The sequence below is a fragment of the Hippoglossus stenolepis genome, chromosome 15 (assembly GCF_022539355.2).
Source record: "Hippoglossus stenolepis isolate QCI-W04-F060 chromosome 15, HSTE1.2, whole genome shotgun sequence".
Lineage (NCBI taxonomy): Eukaryota > Metazoa > Chordata > Actinopteri > Pleuronectiformes > Pleuronectidae > Hippoglossus > Hippoglossus stenolepis.
Genome location: NC_061497.1, coordinates 6,791,871 through 6,809,437, shown reverse-complemented (window position 1 = coordinate 6,809,437; position 17,567 = coordinate 6,791,871). Strand labels below are relative to the sequence as shown.

Below are 17,567 nucleotides of genomic sequence, written 5' to 3'. Positions count from 1 at the left end.
TCTGCCAAAGTCATATAACCAACCAGGAGAAGGTAAACACCGAGCTCCAGGAGGAGAAGAAGAAGAAGAACGTTCTCCACGAAGAGCTGAAGAAGATCAAAGCTTTCATCAGGAGGTCTGCCATAGTCATGCAAACAACCAGGAGAAGTTCAACAGCGAGCTCCAGGAGGAGAAGAAGAAGAACGATCTCCAAGAAGAGCTGGAGAAGCTCAAAGCTTTTAATCACGAGGTTTGCCAAAGTCATACAAGCAACCAGGAGAAGTTCAACACCGAGCTCCAGGAGGAGAAGAAGAAGAAGAACGTTCTCCAAGAAGAGCTGAAGAATCTCAAAGCTTCTTATCATGAGGTCTGCCAAAGTCATACAACCAACCAGGAGAAGTTGAACACCGAGCTCCAGGAGGAGAAGAAGAAGAAGAACGTTCTCCACGAAGAGCTGAAGAAGATCAAAGCTTCTCATCAGGAGGTCTGCCAAAGTCATGCAACCAACCAGGAAAAGTTCAACACCGAGCTCCAGGAGGAGAAGAAGAAGAAGAACATTCTCCAAGAAGAGCTGGAGAAGCTCAAAGCTTTTAATCATGAGGTCTGCCAAAGTCATACAACCAACCAGGAGAAGTTCAACACCGAGCTCCAGGAGGAGAAGAAGAAAAAGATCGTTCTCCAAGAAGAGCTGAAGAAGCTCAAAGCTTCTTATCATGAGGTCTGCCAAAGTCATACAACCAACCAGGAGAAGGTAAACACCGAGCTCCAGGAGGAGAAGAAGAAGAAGATCGTTCTCCAAGAAGAGCTGAAGAATCTCAAAGCTTCTTATCATGAGGTCTGCCAAAGTCATACAACCAACCAGGAGAAGTTGAACACCGAGCTCCAGGAGGAGATGAAGCAGAAAAACGTTCACCAAGAAGAGCTGAAGAGGCTCAAAGCTTTTAATCATGAGGTCTGCCAAAGTCATACAAGCAACCAGGAGAAGTTCAACAGCGAGCTCCAGGAGGAGAAGAAGAAGAAGATCGTTCTCCAAAAAGAGCTGAAGAAGCTCAAAGCTTCTTATCATGAGGTCTGCCAAAGTCATATAACCAACCAGGAGAAGGTAAACACCGAGCTCCAGGAGGAGAAGAAGAAGAAGAACGTTCTCCACGAAGAGCTGAAGAAGATCAAAGCTTCTCATCAGGAGGTCTGCCAAAGTCATGCAAACAACCAGGAGAAGTTCAACAGCGAGCTCCAGGAGGAGAAGAAGAAGAAGAACGATCTCCAAGAAGAGCTGGAGAAGCTCAAAGCTTTTAATCACGAGGTTTGCCAAAGTCATACAAGCAACCAGGAGAAGTTCAACACCGAGCTCCAGGAGGAGAAGAACAAGAAGAATGTTCTCCAAGAAGAGCTGAAGAATCTCAAAGCTTCTTATCACAAGGTCTGCCAAAGTCACACAACCAACCAGGGGAAGTTGAACACCGAGCTCGAGGAGGAGAAGAAGAAGAAGATCGTTCTCCAAGAAGAGCTGAAGAATCTCAAAGCTTCTTATCATGAGGTCTGCCAAAGTCATACAACCAACCAGGAGAAGTTGAACAGCGAGCTCCAGGAGGAGAAGAAGAAGAAGAACGTTCTCCATGAAGAGCTGAAGAAGATCAAAGCTTTTAATCATGAGGTCTGCCAAAGTCATAAAACCAACCAGGAGAAGTTCAACAGTGAGCTCCAGGAGGAGAAGAAGAAAAAGATCGTTCTCCAAGAAGAGCTGAAGAATCTCAAAGCTTCTTATCACGAGGTCTGCCAAAGTCATACAACCAACCAGGAGAAGGTAAACACCGAGCTCCAGGAGGAGAAGAAGAAGAAGAACGTTCTCCACGAAGAGCTGAAGAAGATCAAAGCTTCTCATCAGGAGGCCTGCCATAGTCATGCAAACAACCAGGAGAAGTTCAACAGCGAGCTCCAGGAGGAGAAGAAGAAGAAGAACGATCTCCAAGAAGAGCTGGAGAAGCTCAAAGCTTTTAATCACGAGGTTTGCCAAAGTCATACAACCAACCAGGAGAAGATAAACACCGAGCTCCAGGAGGAGAAGAACAAGAAGAACGTTCTCCAAGAAGAGCTGAAGAAGCTCAAAGCTTCTCATCATGAGGTCTACCAAAGTCATGCAAACAACCAGGAGAAGTTCAACAGCGAGCTCCAGGAGGAGAAGAAGAAGAAGAATGATCTCCAAGAAGTGCTGGAGAATTTCATAGCTTCTTATCACGAGGTCTGCCAAAGTCATGCAAACAACCAGGAGAAGTTCAACACAGAGCTCCAGGAGGAGAAGAGGAAGAAGAACGTTCTCCAAGAAGAGCTGGAGAATCCCAAATCGTCTATTCACGAGGTCTGCCAGATTCATACAACCAACCAGAAGAAGTTCAACACCGAGCTCCGGGAGGAGAAGAAGAAGAAGAATGTTCTCCTTGAAAAGCTGGAGAAGCTCAGCGCTACTTATGATGAGGTCTTCCAAAGATATATACCTGATGTTTCCAGCACTGAGCTCACTGAGGACGAGTCTCTCTCCAATGTTCTCCCTGATCCCAAACCCAAGGAGACGGGGCTGCCTGAGAAGACAGAGAAACCAAAGAATGCTACATTCTGGAAGAGAGTCCGCCACTTTGTGGGGTTGAGAAGGAGGTTGAAGAAGGAGGTGGAAGAAGGAGGTGGAAGAAGGAGGTGGAAGAAGGAGGTGGAAGAAGTCAGCGGCGCCAACATCCCCCAGCAACTGTGCTGACTTTACCTTCTTCACCTGCTGTGAGGACTGTCAAGGTTAATGGAGGGATTTACAATTTGATTACCAAACATCATGAAAAATAATAATGTTCTCACAATGATGGTATCGCACCAAATAAAACGATAACAAAATTAATTTCTTGCATATGTTGATGTATTTAGGATAAGATAAGATAAGATGTACCTTTATTTATCCTCCGTAGAGGAAATTCACAAATGACATAGCAGCAGAAGAAAGTGAGAAACATCCTCCTGCAGAACCGTTCCAGATGTACACATGCAAGAGTCATGGAACCACAGTTTAGGCCTGTGCAGGCACCACCAGTTTGGTTCTCATGGTTTTCCAGGTATGCATATGTCAAACTCTATCAAAGCTGCCAACATTATTAAAACAATATATATATATATATATATATATATATATATATATATGTATATCAAATTTTCTTCTCTTCTATAAAATGTTTGTGGATAGAGATTTTTTTTATCAATATAAACATTTATTAAGTTAACACAGCCATAACCCTACATAATAAACATTCATCAAAAACAGCTGTATGCCTGCACACATGCAAATAAAAATATACAGACACTGATATCTATATCTATACAGACTTTATACAGATTTTGTGAGTTTTTTCAAGGAAACATAAACTTGAAGAGCTTTTGTTGACCTTCGTTTGGGCACAGCCATGGAAATCTGACTGGAGATATAGAGTGCTACTTAAAGCTGTTCACTATGCCACCAGTATATGTATTTGTCTATCATAGAGTGCTGGAATTAATATTCTGCCTTGATGATGTTAGATTGAATACTAGATGTTCAGTTTACTTCTCTTAGTGGGTTTGGAACTCGTGCATGCGTATAGGTCTAAAATGGTGGAGAACAGGGGCTCTCCGGCTCTGAAGGTCGATGATAATAAAGAAAGTAACAGCTCAAGTGGAAAATATAGTAAGACTAAAAATATGAGTGAATATAGAAATATATACAAAAGTAGGGATAATTCTATATATACACAAGGCTATTTAAAAAAAAATGGCAATATAGAGATGGGATCAGAGTTGTGTTCATGTGCAATTTGACCATTCTTTGGGCCCGAGGTGCTGTGGGATGATCCTCTTAAAGGTTTTCATGACATGTGACATTAAAAATACAAGTCCGAAGTCGTTTGCAGCACTGGGACGCTCCTTCTTGGGCACAGGGACGATGCAGGATGTCTTCCAGATCTTGGGCAGCCTCAGCGAGAGGTTGTATAGATGCTCCACACACACCTTGAAGACCTTGGGGTCGATGTTGTCCGGACCTCTAGTCTTATTCATCCTGGTTTTGGTGAGCTGTCATCTCACCTGGCTGGTCTTGATTTTCGGGGTAGTTTGGGGCGTGGTGGGGGACAGACTGGGGGAGGTGACAGTAACTACGATGGTGGCTGAAAACTACAGATATTGTTCGTACATCTTGTTGTTGAGTCATTCCCCATGACGACTAAAGGGAGACGGGACTTGAATCTCCATCTTATCTCTATCCTCATATTTTCTCACCATCCTTGCTGCTTGTGATCCTTGTCTCCTAACTCTCCGCTCCCCAGGGATCTTTGTGCTTTGGGAGCTGCTCACGTGAGTAGACCACGGTGCAGTGTTGCTGTTATGGTTAGGCATTTAGTTGTGATGGTTAAAAGTTCAGTGTTTAGAATTTATTGACATCTAGTGGTGAAATTGCATGCTGCAGCTGAATACCCCTCACCTCACCCTCCGCTTCCAAACATGAAAGAGAACCTGTGGTAGCCTTCAGTTATCATAAAAACTCAAAAGATGTTGAGTTTGTCCAGTCTAGGCTCCTGTAAAAAAACATGGTGGCCTCCGTAGAGAGAACCCACTCCAGATGTACATGTAAAGTATTTAAATATAGAGGCCCATTCTAGGGTAAAGAAAACAACCATTTGTGCAATAAAAAAAAAACAACAACATTGAAAACATCAATAGGATTATTTTATATTCAATTTCTGCCAATAGATCCATTTCACCTAAATCTTACACAGGTTAGGGGCCAGGAAATGCATTATGTCAATGAGTGTCCTCACAACTGTAGAGAGACGTGCATGTCTCGTGTGTGTGTGGGTGTGTGTGTGTGTGTGGGTGTGTGTGTCTGTGTAGGGGGCGTGTCAACACGGGGATAATTGCCCTTCCCCTTTGCTCACTACATAAACTTCATCAACAGCTCCACCGGCTGATGCTCGTGTCCGTCCTCCGAGTGCGCAGCAGAGTGCACGAGTCAAGCAGCGACGGTCAGCTCGGTCACACTTGTCTCCACAAACAGGGACAATGACAGGGAACCACTGGGGATATGGAAAGGAGGATTGTAATATCTCACACATGCATCCTGCAGCTCCAGGCATGCATCCTGTCTGTGTATAGGCTGCACAATGGATTCTTGCTGTCCCTTGGTTTTGCTGGAGGGGGTTTATTGCATTGCGTGTTTTATCCAGAGGAGTAACCTAGATGTTAAAATGGCTGTTAATGCGAGATTAGCGCCGAGCTTAAAGGGATGGCCGCTGTAACCTTAGCCTGGCTTTTGCCCTGATTTGTCCCTCAGAGAGAAAACATGGCTTTGTATCAGTTTCCTCACTGAGCTGTTTTATCAGGAGCCTCAGTGCACCTGCTTTTTCACTCCATTCAATTGTTCAATCAGCCAATCAGCTGAGCAATACGTGAATCCTCCCAGATGCAGGTCAGACGCCTCAGTTAACATGATTATGTCAACACGTTGTGTAATGCATGCCATAAAGAATCAAGACTGCTTGAGAGAAAAGGGAGGAACCTCCCAGAAATGGTAAATAATAAATAAAGTGCTTTGTTCCATTGTTCATTGTGATTAAGAAACAAGATGGTCTTCTCACTGATACATTTTTTATATTTAATCCTTTTTAAATGAACCTGATTGTTGCCTCAGAAGAAAGACATGCTTTTAAATATATAAATAAATGTTATTTATTATATTTAACAAAACTAAAGCTTTAACCTATTGAAAGAACTTTCCCTGCAGTGAGAGCTGTTTTTTTTGTTTGAGCTATCACGAGGCACAAGGACAGAAGTGGATATATCAAATTTCGTGTGTCACGGCGAGTTGATGAACTTTGACGCCACGCCACTATTATGGCGTTTGACGAAAAGTCACAGTAATCTTATGTCTACATTATCAATGTCTTGAGACCCATTTGACATAGTTTGACATGGTTGCGGTCAGTGGATGAGGAGGAATACATCCAAGTGTAAGACATGCAAAAAACAAGACATTTCCCGTTGCCACCAAGGGGCGCTGTGATTTTAAGTCGTGATTTCTGTGTAGATGTCATCAGGCTGGGACTCTTGTCTTACATGTCTAGTTTGGACTCGATTGGACCATGTATGTCCAAGATACAGAACCTCGTGTTTTGATGGCGCGTAATCAAACTTTGACGCCGCGCCACGGTCACACCGTGTGACGAAAAGTTGAAATTCGACGTAGTTTATATCTCCATCTTGTTGTGATGACAACATCTCAATTTGAACTTGATCTGATGAAAGCCCTGGGACAAGTTCGTCAAAGTAAAAATGTGGAATATGGCCAAAATGGCCACTAAATGCAAAATGGCGGGCTTCCTGTTGCGTTTTTCAAAATGCACTGAGAGACTTTTATGTTTTTCTGGTCATGATACACCTGTTTACCGATTTTGGTGAAGATGGGTCAAGGGCAAACCTAGGGGCTACGTTCCAGGTGGCGCTGTTGAGCCATTTTGCCACGCCCATTTCTAAATACTCCAGAATACGTACATTTTCACCACTTTCTAACTTTCTGCAAACTTTGGTAACCATTTGAGCATGTTGAAGCCCTCAAAAAGCCCCGTCTTTTGTCGGAAAAATAATAATAAGAAAAATCCTTACAATTTCAATAGGGCCTCCCACCGTCGGTGCCCGGGCCCTAATGATAATATATTGTATAATTATTACTGGAGTGTTTTGTTTTAGGGACAAATCTACCACCGCGTGCTTCGATCTCCACTGTGCAGTGCTAGGATTTCCGTGTTTACTACGGGACCATGAATGTTACACTGGTTACTTGTGGCGCCAGTCTCTTTCCACGGTGCTGGACCGGAAACACCTTGTCCTCATTAGTTTAACTCACCAGAGAGCGTGAGTAACTAATAAACTACGTTCACAGCTAATACATTGATTTATTGTTGATTTTTTTTGTTGTTGCAATAATTACCACTGGTAGCTGTACATTGAGCTACATTTGTAATGTAGTGGCTTCTTTTTGGCAGCTAACTAGCTAGACACGCTATCTGAAAGTTTAGCTTCTAGGCTAACAAATTAGCCAGCTGACTTACACCTCTTTGCTAAAACGACAAGACACTAAAACAACATATATCAGCTGTGTTAACACGTTTTTAAATGTGAGTTAAATAATAAATTTTCACTGAATCCAAGTGAGTGACCAACACTAAACAGGTAAAATGTCCTCTCCACTGTTCCTCTGGTACAGCCCTCTGTGTAGCTAACAGGAGCAGCTAACAGGAGCAGCTAGCTGCTTTTTCTAAGTCACCACAATGAGGAGACAGGAAAACCAGCCACCAAGGCCGACAGCAGGTTCGTAAACAAGTCCATTCATTTCCTCTTTGCCAATGGATTCATGGCATAGTTCACAATTCATGCCAAGTTCAGGTGTGGTGTGGAATAATGAAATCAAGCTGTGTGTGTTGCATTGGGGTTCCAGTTTGCTTTTTGTGGTGAAGTACCATATCCAACAGTCCCCTTATGAAACAACGTTTTTAATTCACTAGATCCAGATTTTTATTTGGATCTGCAACAACTTGCACACACTCATAAATAATGAATTACTGTCTGAGAAATCAAGGAAACATTTTTAAAATGCCCAATCTCATGATGTGAAAGAAAGGGAAAATAAAGGGTATGTATATTACACATGTATATCTTGTATTCATTTGTTTTCCCTCTGTCTCCACCAGGCTGCCTCCCTGTGCCGCTGTTTAACCAGAAGAAAAGAAACAGGGTTCCTCTGACATCTGCTCCTTCAGTGAATGAATTCTTCTCCCACAGTGAATACATGGCAAACAGCAGCTCAGCTCCATCTCACACCATCACACCAGGTGAAGCAGTCACTCTCTTTAGGTGTCTAGTTTATTTCAGACACCGGGGGGCAGTATACCAAAAGACAAATCTAAATGAACTACAAAACAATACCTCACCGTGATTGAGATGTTCTTTTCCTCCGTAGCATGGCTCAACGGTGTGAGGACATCTAAATGTCTTTAACGATCAACTGCCTATTGGATGATGTTTAACTGTTCAAATCACAATCTTAGGGTGAACATGAAAGCAAGACCATTGTTTTATATTGAGAGCATTTTGTTTTTAATTTTGTGTTATTACATGAAAGAAAAAGGACAATAATGTCAAGTATCTCCCTTGGAATTAAGACACTTCACAGCTTTAAACAGTGGAAGCTGCTGTACTATGTAAATGGTCTGTCAAAGCATTTTATACTAAAGTCAGACACATTCATAAAGTAGTACTATACTGTTCTGCAGTAAACCCGCATCAGTTGTTCATCACCATGGGCACTTTTGGGTTTCAGTATCTTCCCCCATCTTTCACAGGTACCTATGGATGCTACCAGGGCTCAGGTTCGTCATTTGGTGCCTCACAAAGTGACCAGTGGTTTCAACAGGCTGTCCCACAATCACCTCAGTCTCAGCAGTTTGACAGCAACAGACCTTCTCCTCGACCTGCTCCTAAAACGAGAGCATATGCACCCATATCACATCCATATAAAGGTGGAAACACCAGGTATGTTTTGTCAGGTTTAACCCATTTTCTATAATGTTATAATATGAAAAATGCCTGCAAATCCACAATGTCAGACCCAAAAGCTGTTTAAGTTGGACAGTTTTTTATTTTGATTCTTAATAAAACCATAGCTAACCAAACAGACACCTGAGAAACATGTGAGAAAGTTGAAATAAATATTGGACATCACCACTTTGTGTCCAGGAGCAACATGCAGCAAACAAGTGAAGGTTTGAGCCAGGATTTTACTGTGACTTGTTCATTTCAAGAAGAGTGAATGCGTATCTGACTTGCACAGACAAAAACATACATCGACAAAAGAAATTCAGATGTTGTCCTCTCAGATCCTAATATGTGAAACAGAAGGTTTATTTTCATTTCAGCACTACGACGGGGCAGCCCAGTTACCCAGTCAGACCACAGGATTCCAGCTACAGCGATACTTCCAACAAATATCAAAGTCCTTCCAGCACTCAGCGTGCACAAAACAAGCCATCACCCAACCCTGGGTTCTCTCATATGAGTCAACAGTCATCTTACAGACCTACTTCCTCGCCTCAGTATCCCCAACAGTCTCGACCTCTGCCCCCTCCTGTCCCACCTCCCAGCAAACCTCTAGCTCGTGCAGCGCAGCCACAAAACAACACCTGGAAATTTACCAACAGCTTTGGGCCACAGGGTTCCCCCTCTGACGGAAAAAGAAGCTCAAATCAACCTCAGACTGCACGACCAACTCAAACTCGGGTAGGAGTAGATATGGAAAATCGATACTAAATACACAACGATGTTTAAAGTTTGCCAATAATCCTTCATGATATTGTTTGTGATGAGTGTGGCATCTTTATTTATGCGCAGCAGGAGCCGCCTCCAATGAAACCAGCCAACGAAAACTCACTGAGGATCCTGACTGCAGTTATCGATGGCATGAGACACTGGAGCCAGTTTAAAGACAAAGCCCCGTACCTGTTTGAGATATTTGGTCAGTTTATTAGGAGTTGATGTTCTTTTTGTTATGTACTGTATTCTTAATTATGCTGGAAGTATTGGTACTGATCGGGGCTATAGCACCCCCTATTGGTGAGGGACAGCCACTGCAAGGCAAAGAAATCAGTTAAAGAAACTTTGTGTATTTTCTGTTGAGCCTACTGGATGCAAAAAATGTCAATTAGATGACGTTAGACTAGAACTGAACAAATTATGGATTTTTGTTGGTAATAGTGGGTCAAATTTGTCTCAAAAATGATCTCTGAGGTCCTGAAGTAAATTTTACTGAATGTTAGCTTTCCTAAAATTGTGATAAATTATTGTTGGTCATTCAGACTTTATCTTAGCACCCTCAACTCTGACTGACTTCCAGCATCCCTGTGTACTCTAGCATTTTAAAGCATCATTCATCTCACTGGCTGTTTTCCCTTAGCCACTCTTGACTCTGCAGTTACTTTGGGTCGCCATGGAGCCAAGACCTTCCTCATGAGAGATGGAAAAAAGGCTGTGCAGTGTGTCTTCTATGAAACTGTGAGGAAAAAATACGTCTCTAGAGAAAAATTCCAAATAATGAAAGCAATTTTTCCTGAGTTGATCAATGTCAATTTTCCCACATTTACTTGCTCTGATACATATTTTTAATGGTGATAATGATGCACTTTGGTTATACTGTATATTCACTGTACAAGTAAAGGCAAGTAAACAGGGGCATTTCCCAAATATGAAAAAATATTACCAATAGAAAATCCAGCATTGCGATCTCACTTGAATTGACTTCCTTTCTGCATCTTGTCCAACAGGAGCAGGAACTGCCCCGTCTGATCCGGGGTCAAGTTCACCGCTGCGTGGGGAACTATGACCGCAGCAGAGACGTCCTCATGTGTGTGTCCGTCAGGCCCGGCCTACCCTCAGAGCTGCGGAACGCCTACGAGGCTGTGAAAGCATCTGACGCAGAAATGAGGGCACTGATCAAATCACTCAATGAGATCTGAGCACGAGTAGGTATCTTCAGCTGTAGGAAAGGAAATAGTGTTTGATGATGGTCCATGACAGACAAGTTTACGTCAATTTGTTAATACACACAGTTTGTTATAACATAGAAGTTCCTTTGGTTTTAAAAAGCGTGTTTGAGCACTTTTTGACCTGTAAGGGGCGATGTTGTCTTAAGTTTTGCATTTGTATTTAAACAGTTGAATTCCCTCACGTTACTGGATACGTGTTTTTGTTTTTGTTATTTATTCGTGAAATGGTAACTTAACCAAACTGTTAATGGAAAGTAAAGCTTCTCTTGTTGTAAGTTCTGAAGTATTTTTTATTACAAAGAAAAATTCACAGAACAGCAGACATTGTTTAGAGGTGAATTCAGGTAAAGCAAACACGATGAGGTAATATCTCAAAATATATCTTTGAAAAACGGGGCAGTTAAGAATAACATGTGATATCAAGTACAGTTAGTTTATTTACAGTCAAACATCACAATGGAAAAGAAACGCAATGGTCTACTCTACCAGAAAACAGTTTCACCAGTGCTGAGACTTTACACACAATGGTCCAACGAATAAAGGGAACAAGTCCAGTGCAGTCACGCCAATTCCCACAGCCGAGCACAGTATGAGGTCCAATACAATACCAAAATTTATATCCTGACCGTTCAAATATGGCAACATAATCATAGTCATTTTCCAAATGTCAGGATATGATTGTGGGAAAACCCAAATGTTTGGAATATTTAAAATTTTACCCATTGGCAGACTCCAAACCATTATTAAAACACAAATACGCACATAAACACACACTAGAAAAGGGAGTCCAGCTTAATTCAATTGGCAGTGTACAGGGACAGGAAGTGGAGATGTGGACAGTTTGTCCTCAGAACATGACAGGAACGGTGCCAGCGCTCAAAAGGAGACGTGGGTTGACAAACAAACACACCAACACATTTTGCTTACATGAGGAGTTAATTATTTTAAGCCACGTTTTACACATGATGTGAGTAATGTGTCAGCTCAGCACAGATGACAACAGGCGATGTTCAATTTGTACAGCCACTTCCTCCAACACTTCAAATTCTAAATCACATAAGACAAGGATGCCAGGAATTAATCTGTTAGCTGCATGTCACAACCTTTTAATAAAGCGATTCAAGTGAACTAACGCTTCTAGATAATTGGAAAAAAATATCTCAGGGCATAATTTGAATCCAAGTGCACCGCTTTCCTTTTTTTTCCTTCTCTGCCATTACCTCCGAGGATTAGAACCCCCGCCAGAACATTTTTCTCAAGTTAATGAGATCATTCTGCATCAAGTACACGAGAAACACTTTGCCTCTGAGAGGAAAAATTATAAGAGGAAAAAAAGAAAAACAATCAATCACTTCACACAACAGGATCCACAGTTTTTCAGCAGAAAAAGATGTCAACCTGATAATTGTATTTAACACTTGTCTTGGTTATGTTAAAAGGCACAAGTTGGTCAGATCACATTTAAAATCTAGATCAATTGTTCTACCATTAACAAAGCCCATCTTTATCATGCATTTCTGACAAAATTCCTACAGCTCCCTGCCTTTTGCAATCTTTTTTTTTTCCTGAATTAGTGTTAAGTATTGTAGTGTGTTGCAGGCAAAAAGTTGTTCATGTTAAACAAGCAAGTCACATCACACAAACAATTCTGGGGAGAGGGTTAACAAAAAGATGTAATATCACAACATAAATGTTTTTGACAACACTCCAGGTTCATCATTATTCACTTTGCTGTTATGAGAAGATATTCTGACTTGTCCTCTCGGCAGGTCTGATGCTGTGTTTATCGTCCCTTTCTTCTCGACTCCCACAGGAAAAGTCTGAAGAGACAAAAATTCCCTCAAAGTGTCGGAGTTCACTTTTCAATCAATCCATATTTTGAAATCTCAAACATTAGCTCTGTTAAACCAGGACCCCATATATATATGTATATATATATATACATACAGTCCAAAACACCATATGTACAGTCCAAATGCACAGATGCATTTCGACCAATAAAAAGTGTCTCTCTCTCTGAGTCACAACCTCGTGCTGAAACGTTACTTGATTGTTCGAGTCGAGCCAGAAAACCTTGTCTGAGTCGCGTCTTTACTTCCAGTCTGTTTTGGAATGTGTCGTGCTGAATGTTGACTTGTTTCCACAACGGAGCAGAAGAAGAAAAAAACCCCAAAAAATTTAAGCAGGTACTTGAGGACATTTTCTTAAATTGCTTGAAATGGGGTTATTACTCTTTGCAGCCTCTGGCACGAAGAAAAACAAATAAGTCAAACTGTAGAAACCTTGTGACAGACTGCAGGATAAAAATAATAACCACAGGGTTTTATTGTAACATAAAACATTCCATTTAAAATAACGATAATGATGGAGGAAGACAGTGTTTGTTGCTTCACTGAGTAGGGCTTCCCAAACAGCATCAATATGCAGCATTAAAAATGGATGATGCAGGCGTCTCTCCGTGACATCACGTCCAGGTCAGAGAGTGTTGTCAGGAGGGAAAAAAGAAACCACAAGACTTCATTTCCATGCACTATAACAGCGTGGGCAAAGGGGTGGGGGACAGCTGCTCCTTCGGTGCATATTTGGCAAAAAAGGGCAGGAAAAGAGTGAGCATGACTCCGACAATAGCCAGCATGTAGCCCCAGCCGATCTGGCACTCGCCGGCGTAGTAGATGTCGGAGTCCCCGCAGAAGGACCTGACCAGAGAAGAGTTCAGGCCGAAGGGGTAGACCAGCAATCCGGCAGCCATGATGAACACTGCAGAGGAGATGTGAGACACATTAGACAGTGAACAGTACATTCATTACAGGCTGTTGGAGGAAGGGTCGAAACAGATGCTGCGTACACTGCTAAAATCACATGTTGATTCTTACGGTAAGATTCAGTTTTAAAGAAGAATTGTATTTACAGTGAAATAGAAACTCTTTTAAGATGTTTTTCTAATTGCATGTAGCAATTCAGATATTTTTGGTATTATCTCGTTTTTAAGATCTGGTTTTGCTTTCACCCATATACAATGGGTTTTGTTGTGTTTACAGCATTGAAAATAAACAGTCGTGTCCCTGTTGTTTTGGTTAGTCCACAGACCTCACAGTTTTCACTCTGTGCCAAATCAGGCAGAATCCAAAAACGGTTAAATCACCATCACAGGATTTGTCCACAGTTTGTTGCCATTTGGGATCTTGATCGCTCACTGGAACAATTAAGAATCCATTTTGTGTCCGTTGGTCTGTCCCTGGTCTATATAATGTTTGCATCCTGAAACATAAGTCTGGAGTCTAAAGTAATATTTTGGCCAAATACCCCTTTTTTTTTGGTTCTTGATATCTTTTAATTTCACTCTCAAAAATGCCTCATCTGTAAATCCACAGTTGGGTATCTTGAAAAGTGTTATTCCTCGTTTCAACAAACTTCATAGGATGGAAGACAAACATGCTCTCAGCATGACTGTAACATTTAAGGTCTGTAGTGCATGTCGTTTTATTTTTATAAGAACTAACATTTGGAGAAACTCTTGTTCAAGAATGATATTTGGGTATTTTTCATCTTTTGGCACTCATGAATCAATATTTTCTTCAAAGCTATTTTATTTTTTATTTGTACCAATATTTGAGGTGTCTACCACTACTGGACATAGGGGCATTATGAATAAAACAGCATATTGTGGTATATAGGTTAGTAGAAACATAAAGATGTCCACATCAGGATTACATTCTTTGCCTCAGTGTCTTCAGCAAACTGAAAACAAATATTTCTTTACTACAATCAATATTTCAGAGGCTGAGACACACAGGACCAAAATAGCATGTGGGCTGGAGGGAACATGGAAATGTGGAAACGGCCTAATGTGTGGTCACTTACTGCCAATGTCCTTCCATGTTCTCTTCATAAATATATATACACAGGCCAAGTTGAAGGCATTGTTTTACCTCTAGGAAATAAAAGCATCCATAATGAAGCAGCTGGGATTTTCCCTTATTATCTCTTATGTGTGTCACAGCCTATGAAATATTGATTGTTTTCCGTAGCCTGGAGAGATAGTGAAATAAAAATGTGATCCGGGAATGGATGTTTTTTTTTTTCTGCCATAGGTAAAATATCTCTCAAATCTTTGTCTGTGTTTGTATGAAGCAATGAATGGAGGATATTGTACTTTGTAACCAAACATCAAGCAATTTCCATGAACATAATTATATCCCTACTTTATGATAATTCTACTACACCTTGTCTCATCCTTAATATTCATTATGTCCAATGGTGGTAGAGACCCCGATATTGATAAAATAATTATTAAAGGTTGTATCTGCAGAAAATATGAATTGACATCATATTGGTGCACGTATGTGGGTTTTCAATAGCCTCAATATCATTTTTGTCCAGGATTTTCTTTTCCAAATCTAGGGCCTCAGACGTTTGCTAAGGATAGGCACAATACTTGCCAAAATAATAACTCATATAAAATCATACGAAGGGCTGATTCGATTTTTGAACCAAATCTGAGACAGTGCTTTGGAAGTCTTATCTGATTTTATTCCAAATGAATCAAGTGGAAATACTTTTTTAACCAAATAAATTAAAAAGACTCATGGCAAGATATATCACAACAACATGGCAAACCCAAAAATCATATGCATAGATAGATTTCAATAGATTTGAGTGAGAAAGAGTTTGTTTGTTTTTCATAAGTTGAGGGAATCAACGATTTAACTTCCCTAATGGCTTGATATACAGTATATACCACAGCGGTATACCCACTGAGTGCCACTTGGTGGCAGTAGACGTTTTGGAAAGAAAGTCTGACTCAGACTCAAGTGTGTAATGACACTTCATCACTGCTGAAGTAGATTCATTTGCACTGAGACTGAGTCTTGTGTTATATATAGAAAAATAAATCATGTCTGAATCATTTTTATAAGTCCGGTATTGGCAGTACAGAGCTTTATTGTATTGAACAACAAAAGCACTGATGACCTGTAATTGACAGAACCTTCTAACGCAAAATGATTCATGTCTCTTTAAATCCATTTGCACTCCTCATTTCAAAACATCAGGTCTTCGGGGGAAAAAGAAGCTCACTCTGCAACTTCTGTGGCATCAGCTTTCTCCGGCGTACTCCTCTGTGCCCCTGCAGCCGGAGAGCGGCTCACTTTTACAAATTGAGTCAAGTCTCCCTGCCTGAGCTGCCAAGCAGTTATCGACTGCTCTACGGGCTTTCATTGCTGCTCTTATTTATTCTGAGTGCCGGCTGGATTTCCATTACAATGCCAGGTGTCATGGTTGTTTTAGCTGTGGAGAGCCGGGCCCGCTGCAGAAGCTTGAACTCGCGATAGTGAGTAGTTATTAAGCTGCATTGATTTCCGGGAGATGTTGGTTTTCTTTCTTTCCCAGGGCAGCCACCTCATGGTCAGAGGGAAACGTCGCTCTTATGAGAGCTTCAATGCAACAGCTGCGTGAGAATCCAATCGATGGTTAGTGTGGGCAGTGGAGGGCCGCGCTAGTCGAGCAACAACGAAGAGGTGGGAAGCGTTTGCTGATGTTCTCGCTGCACGCCGGGGGCTTTTGGGAGTGACTGTTCGGGAGATAAAAGCAGGGGGATGAGGAGGACACACAAGCTGTGTGAACGGAGTGAGGAGAGGGAGCTCTCGGGTGTAGTGTCCTCTCTGCGGAGTTCACAGAGGGGCTCACATATCACAGCCCCGCAGACAGCTCTCACAGTGCGGCTCTGCGTTTTATCTGCGGGGCCCGGTGCCACAGATCTCACAACCTAATGAGACTTTAATGACCTTCTTTATCAAACTACCCTTGGCTTTTGTGGAAGAAACACAAAGACACAGCAGCACACTTACAACCCAAGGCTGCTTCCGCCTTCCAATGAAATGAAGAGTAACCTCGGACAAAAATAAAACTAGAATGAACAACAACGCAGCTTTGCCCCAAATAATCAATACAGGAATGTAATCCGGACTGCGTCTCGCACCCAGGTGTCAGGTAAGCAGGGTGAGGGCTGGATATTATCAACCAGACCAGGAGGGTATACTGTCTGCATCAGATAAGCTGCAGCTCGGCCTGACTGGATCTCTGCCAGCCGTTAATAAGAGGTGAACTGTCAAAAAACTGTAAAATCTAAACCCCGATCCATGGTTTGAATTACGGGGGGGCTAAGGTGAGCTCGTCTCCCCTGAAAAGCCCATGCCCCCCCCTGGAAGCTGACTTTCTGAAACATTGTCTATTTTTGTTGTTGGTTACAGACTTTTATTTTCTATGCAACGAGTTTCCTGAAATAAATAATAATGGCAATAAAATATGTCAATGTTTGTTTTTCACTCAATAAAATACCAATTTTGAACATATCTCTCCACTAATTTAACACAATGCTGTGTCTATTCCTGCTGGTGGCATCCATACTGTACATGGTGGTGCTGCTCTCAAATCACATGTGTTTTAACGTTAAGTCGCCTCTTTGACATTTCCTCCCTGAGTTGACGTGGCTGCAGTATTTGTATTTTTCACAATATTCTGCAATTGGCCACTCTGCCGCGCACCCCCCCACGTGTCTGTGTGTGACATGTTTATTAGTACCCCCGGAAAATAAGGCTCCCCCAAAAGCCACTGTAATTCAAACACTGCCCCTATCAGAAGTAACTGATCCTTCAAATCTGAGACGATTGAACCAAACCACAATTTATTTACTATGCATGTCTCAACTTCAAAGATTTTACACATAAAGGTCTGTTTACACGTGTTACCTGAGAGGAAAAGTTGTATGAAACTTTCTGTGGCTGCAGAAGGAGTTGGGATAAAGTGCAAGTGGTGTCACTCAGTCCAGTGGAGATTACAAGTTTGAAAATAAAATGCATATAATGTCGGCACTAGGAAAAAAGTGTGCAGGGTAAAATATTGCTTATCCTGTTTCTATTTAGATCTCTTTTTTACTGTCCATCATCAGCCTGACAAAGCCGTGGGAAGACAAGGTAAAATGGTGGAGTACTCTTC

At 41.6% G+C, this 17,567-nt stretch overlaps 2 protein-coding genes across 4 annotated transcripts in view; one reads left to right on the top strand and one right to left on the bottom strand.

Moving 5' to 3' along the window:
- The first annotated feature begins 6,783 nt into the window (after positions 1 to 6,783).
- LOC118122643 (spermatogenesis-associated protein 22) lies at positions 6,784 to 10,849 on the top strand. Of its 3 annotated transcripts, none has more exons than XM_035179497.2 (8): positions 6,784 to 6,891; positions 7,244 to 7,347; positions 7,728 to 7,868; positions 8,379 to 8,568; positions 8,952 to 9,312; positions 9,427 to 9,547; positions 9,986 to 10,083; positions 10,353 to 10,849. In XM_035179497.2, exons 2-8 carry the CDS (start codon positions 7,308 to 7,310, stop codon positions 10,542 to 10,544), a joined length of 1,143 nt encoding a protein of 380 aa, XP_035035388.1. In that variant the 5' UTR covers positions 6,784 to 6,891; positions 7,244 to 7,307; the 3' UTR covers positions 10,545 to 10,849. The 3 variants fall into 3 exon arrangements, with proteins under 3 accessions (XP_035035388.1, XP_035035389.1, XP_035035387.1); XM_035179498.2 differs by having other exon boundaries at positions 9,424 to 9,547; positions 10,004 to 10,083; XM_035179496.2 differs by having other exon boundaries at positions 9,424 to 9,547.
- The window catches only part of LOC118122644 (transmembrane protein 211), a 109,413-nt gene continuing 102,692 nt past the window's right edge, over positions 10,847 to 17,567 (bottom strand). Inside the window, exon 3 of the mRNA XM_035179500.2 lies at positions 10,847 to 13,331. Coding sequence (XP_035035391.1) covers positions 13,105 to 13,331 — 227 coding nt within the window. The 3' untranslated portion in view covers positions 10,847 to 13,104. The remainder of the gene's footprint in view (positions 13,332 to 17,567) is intronic.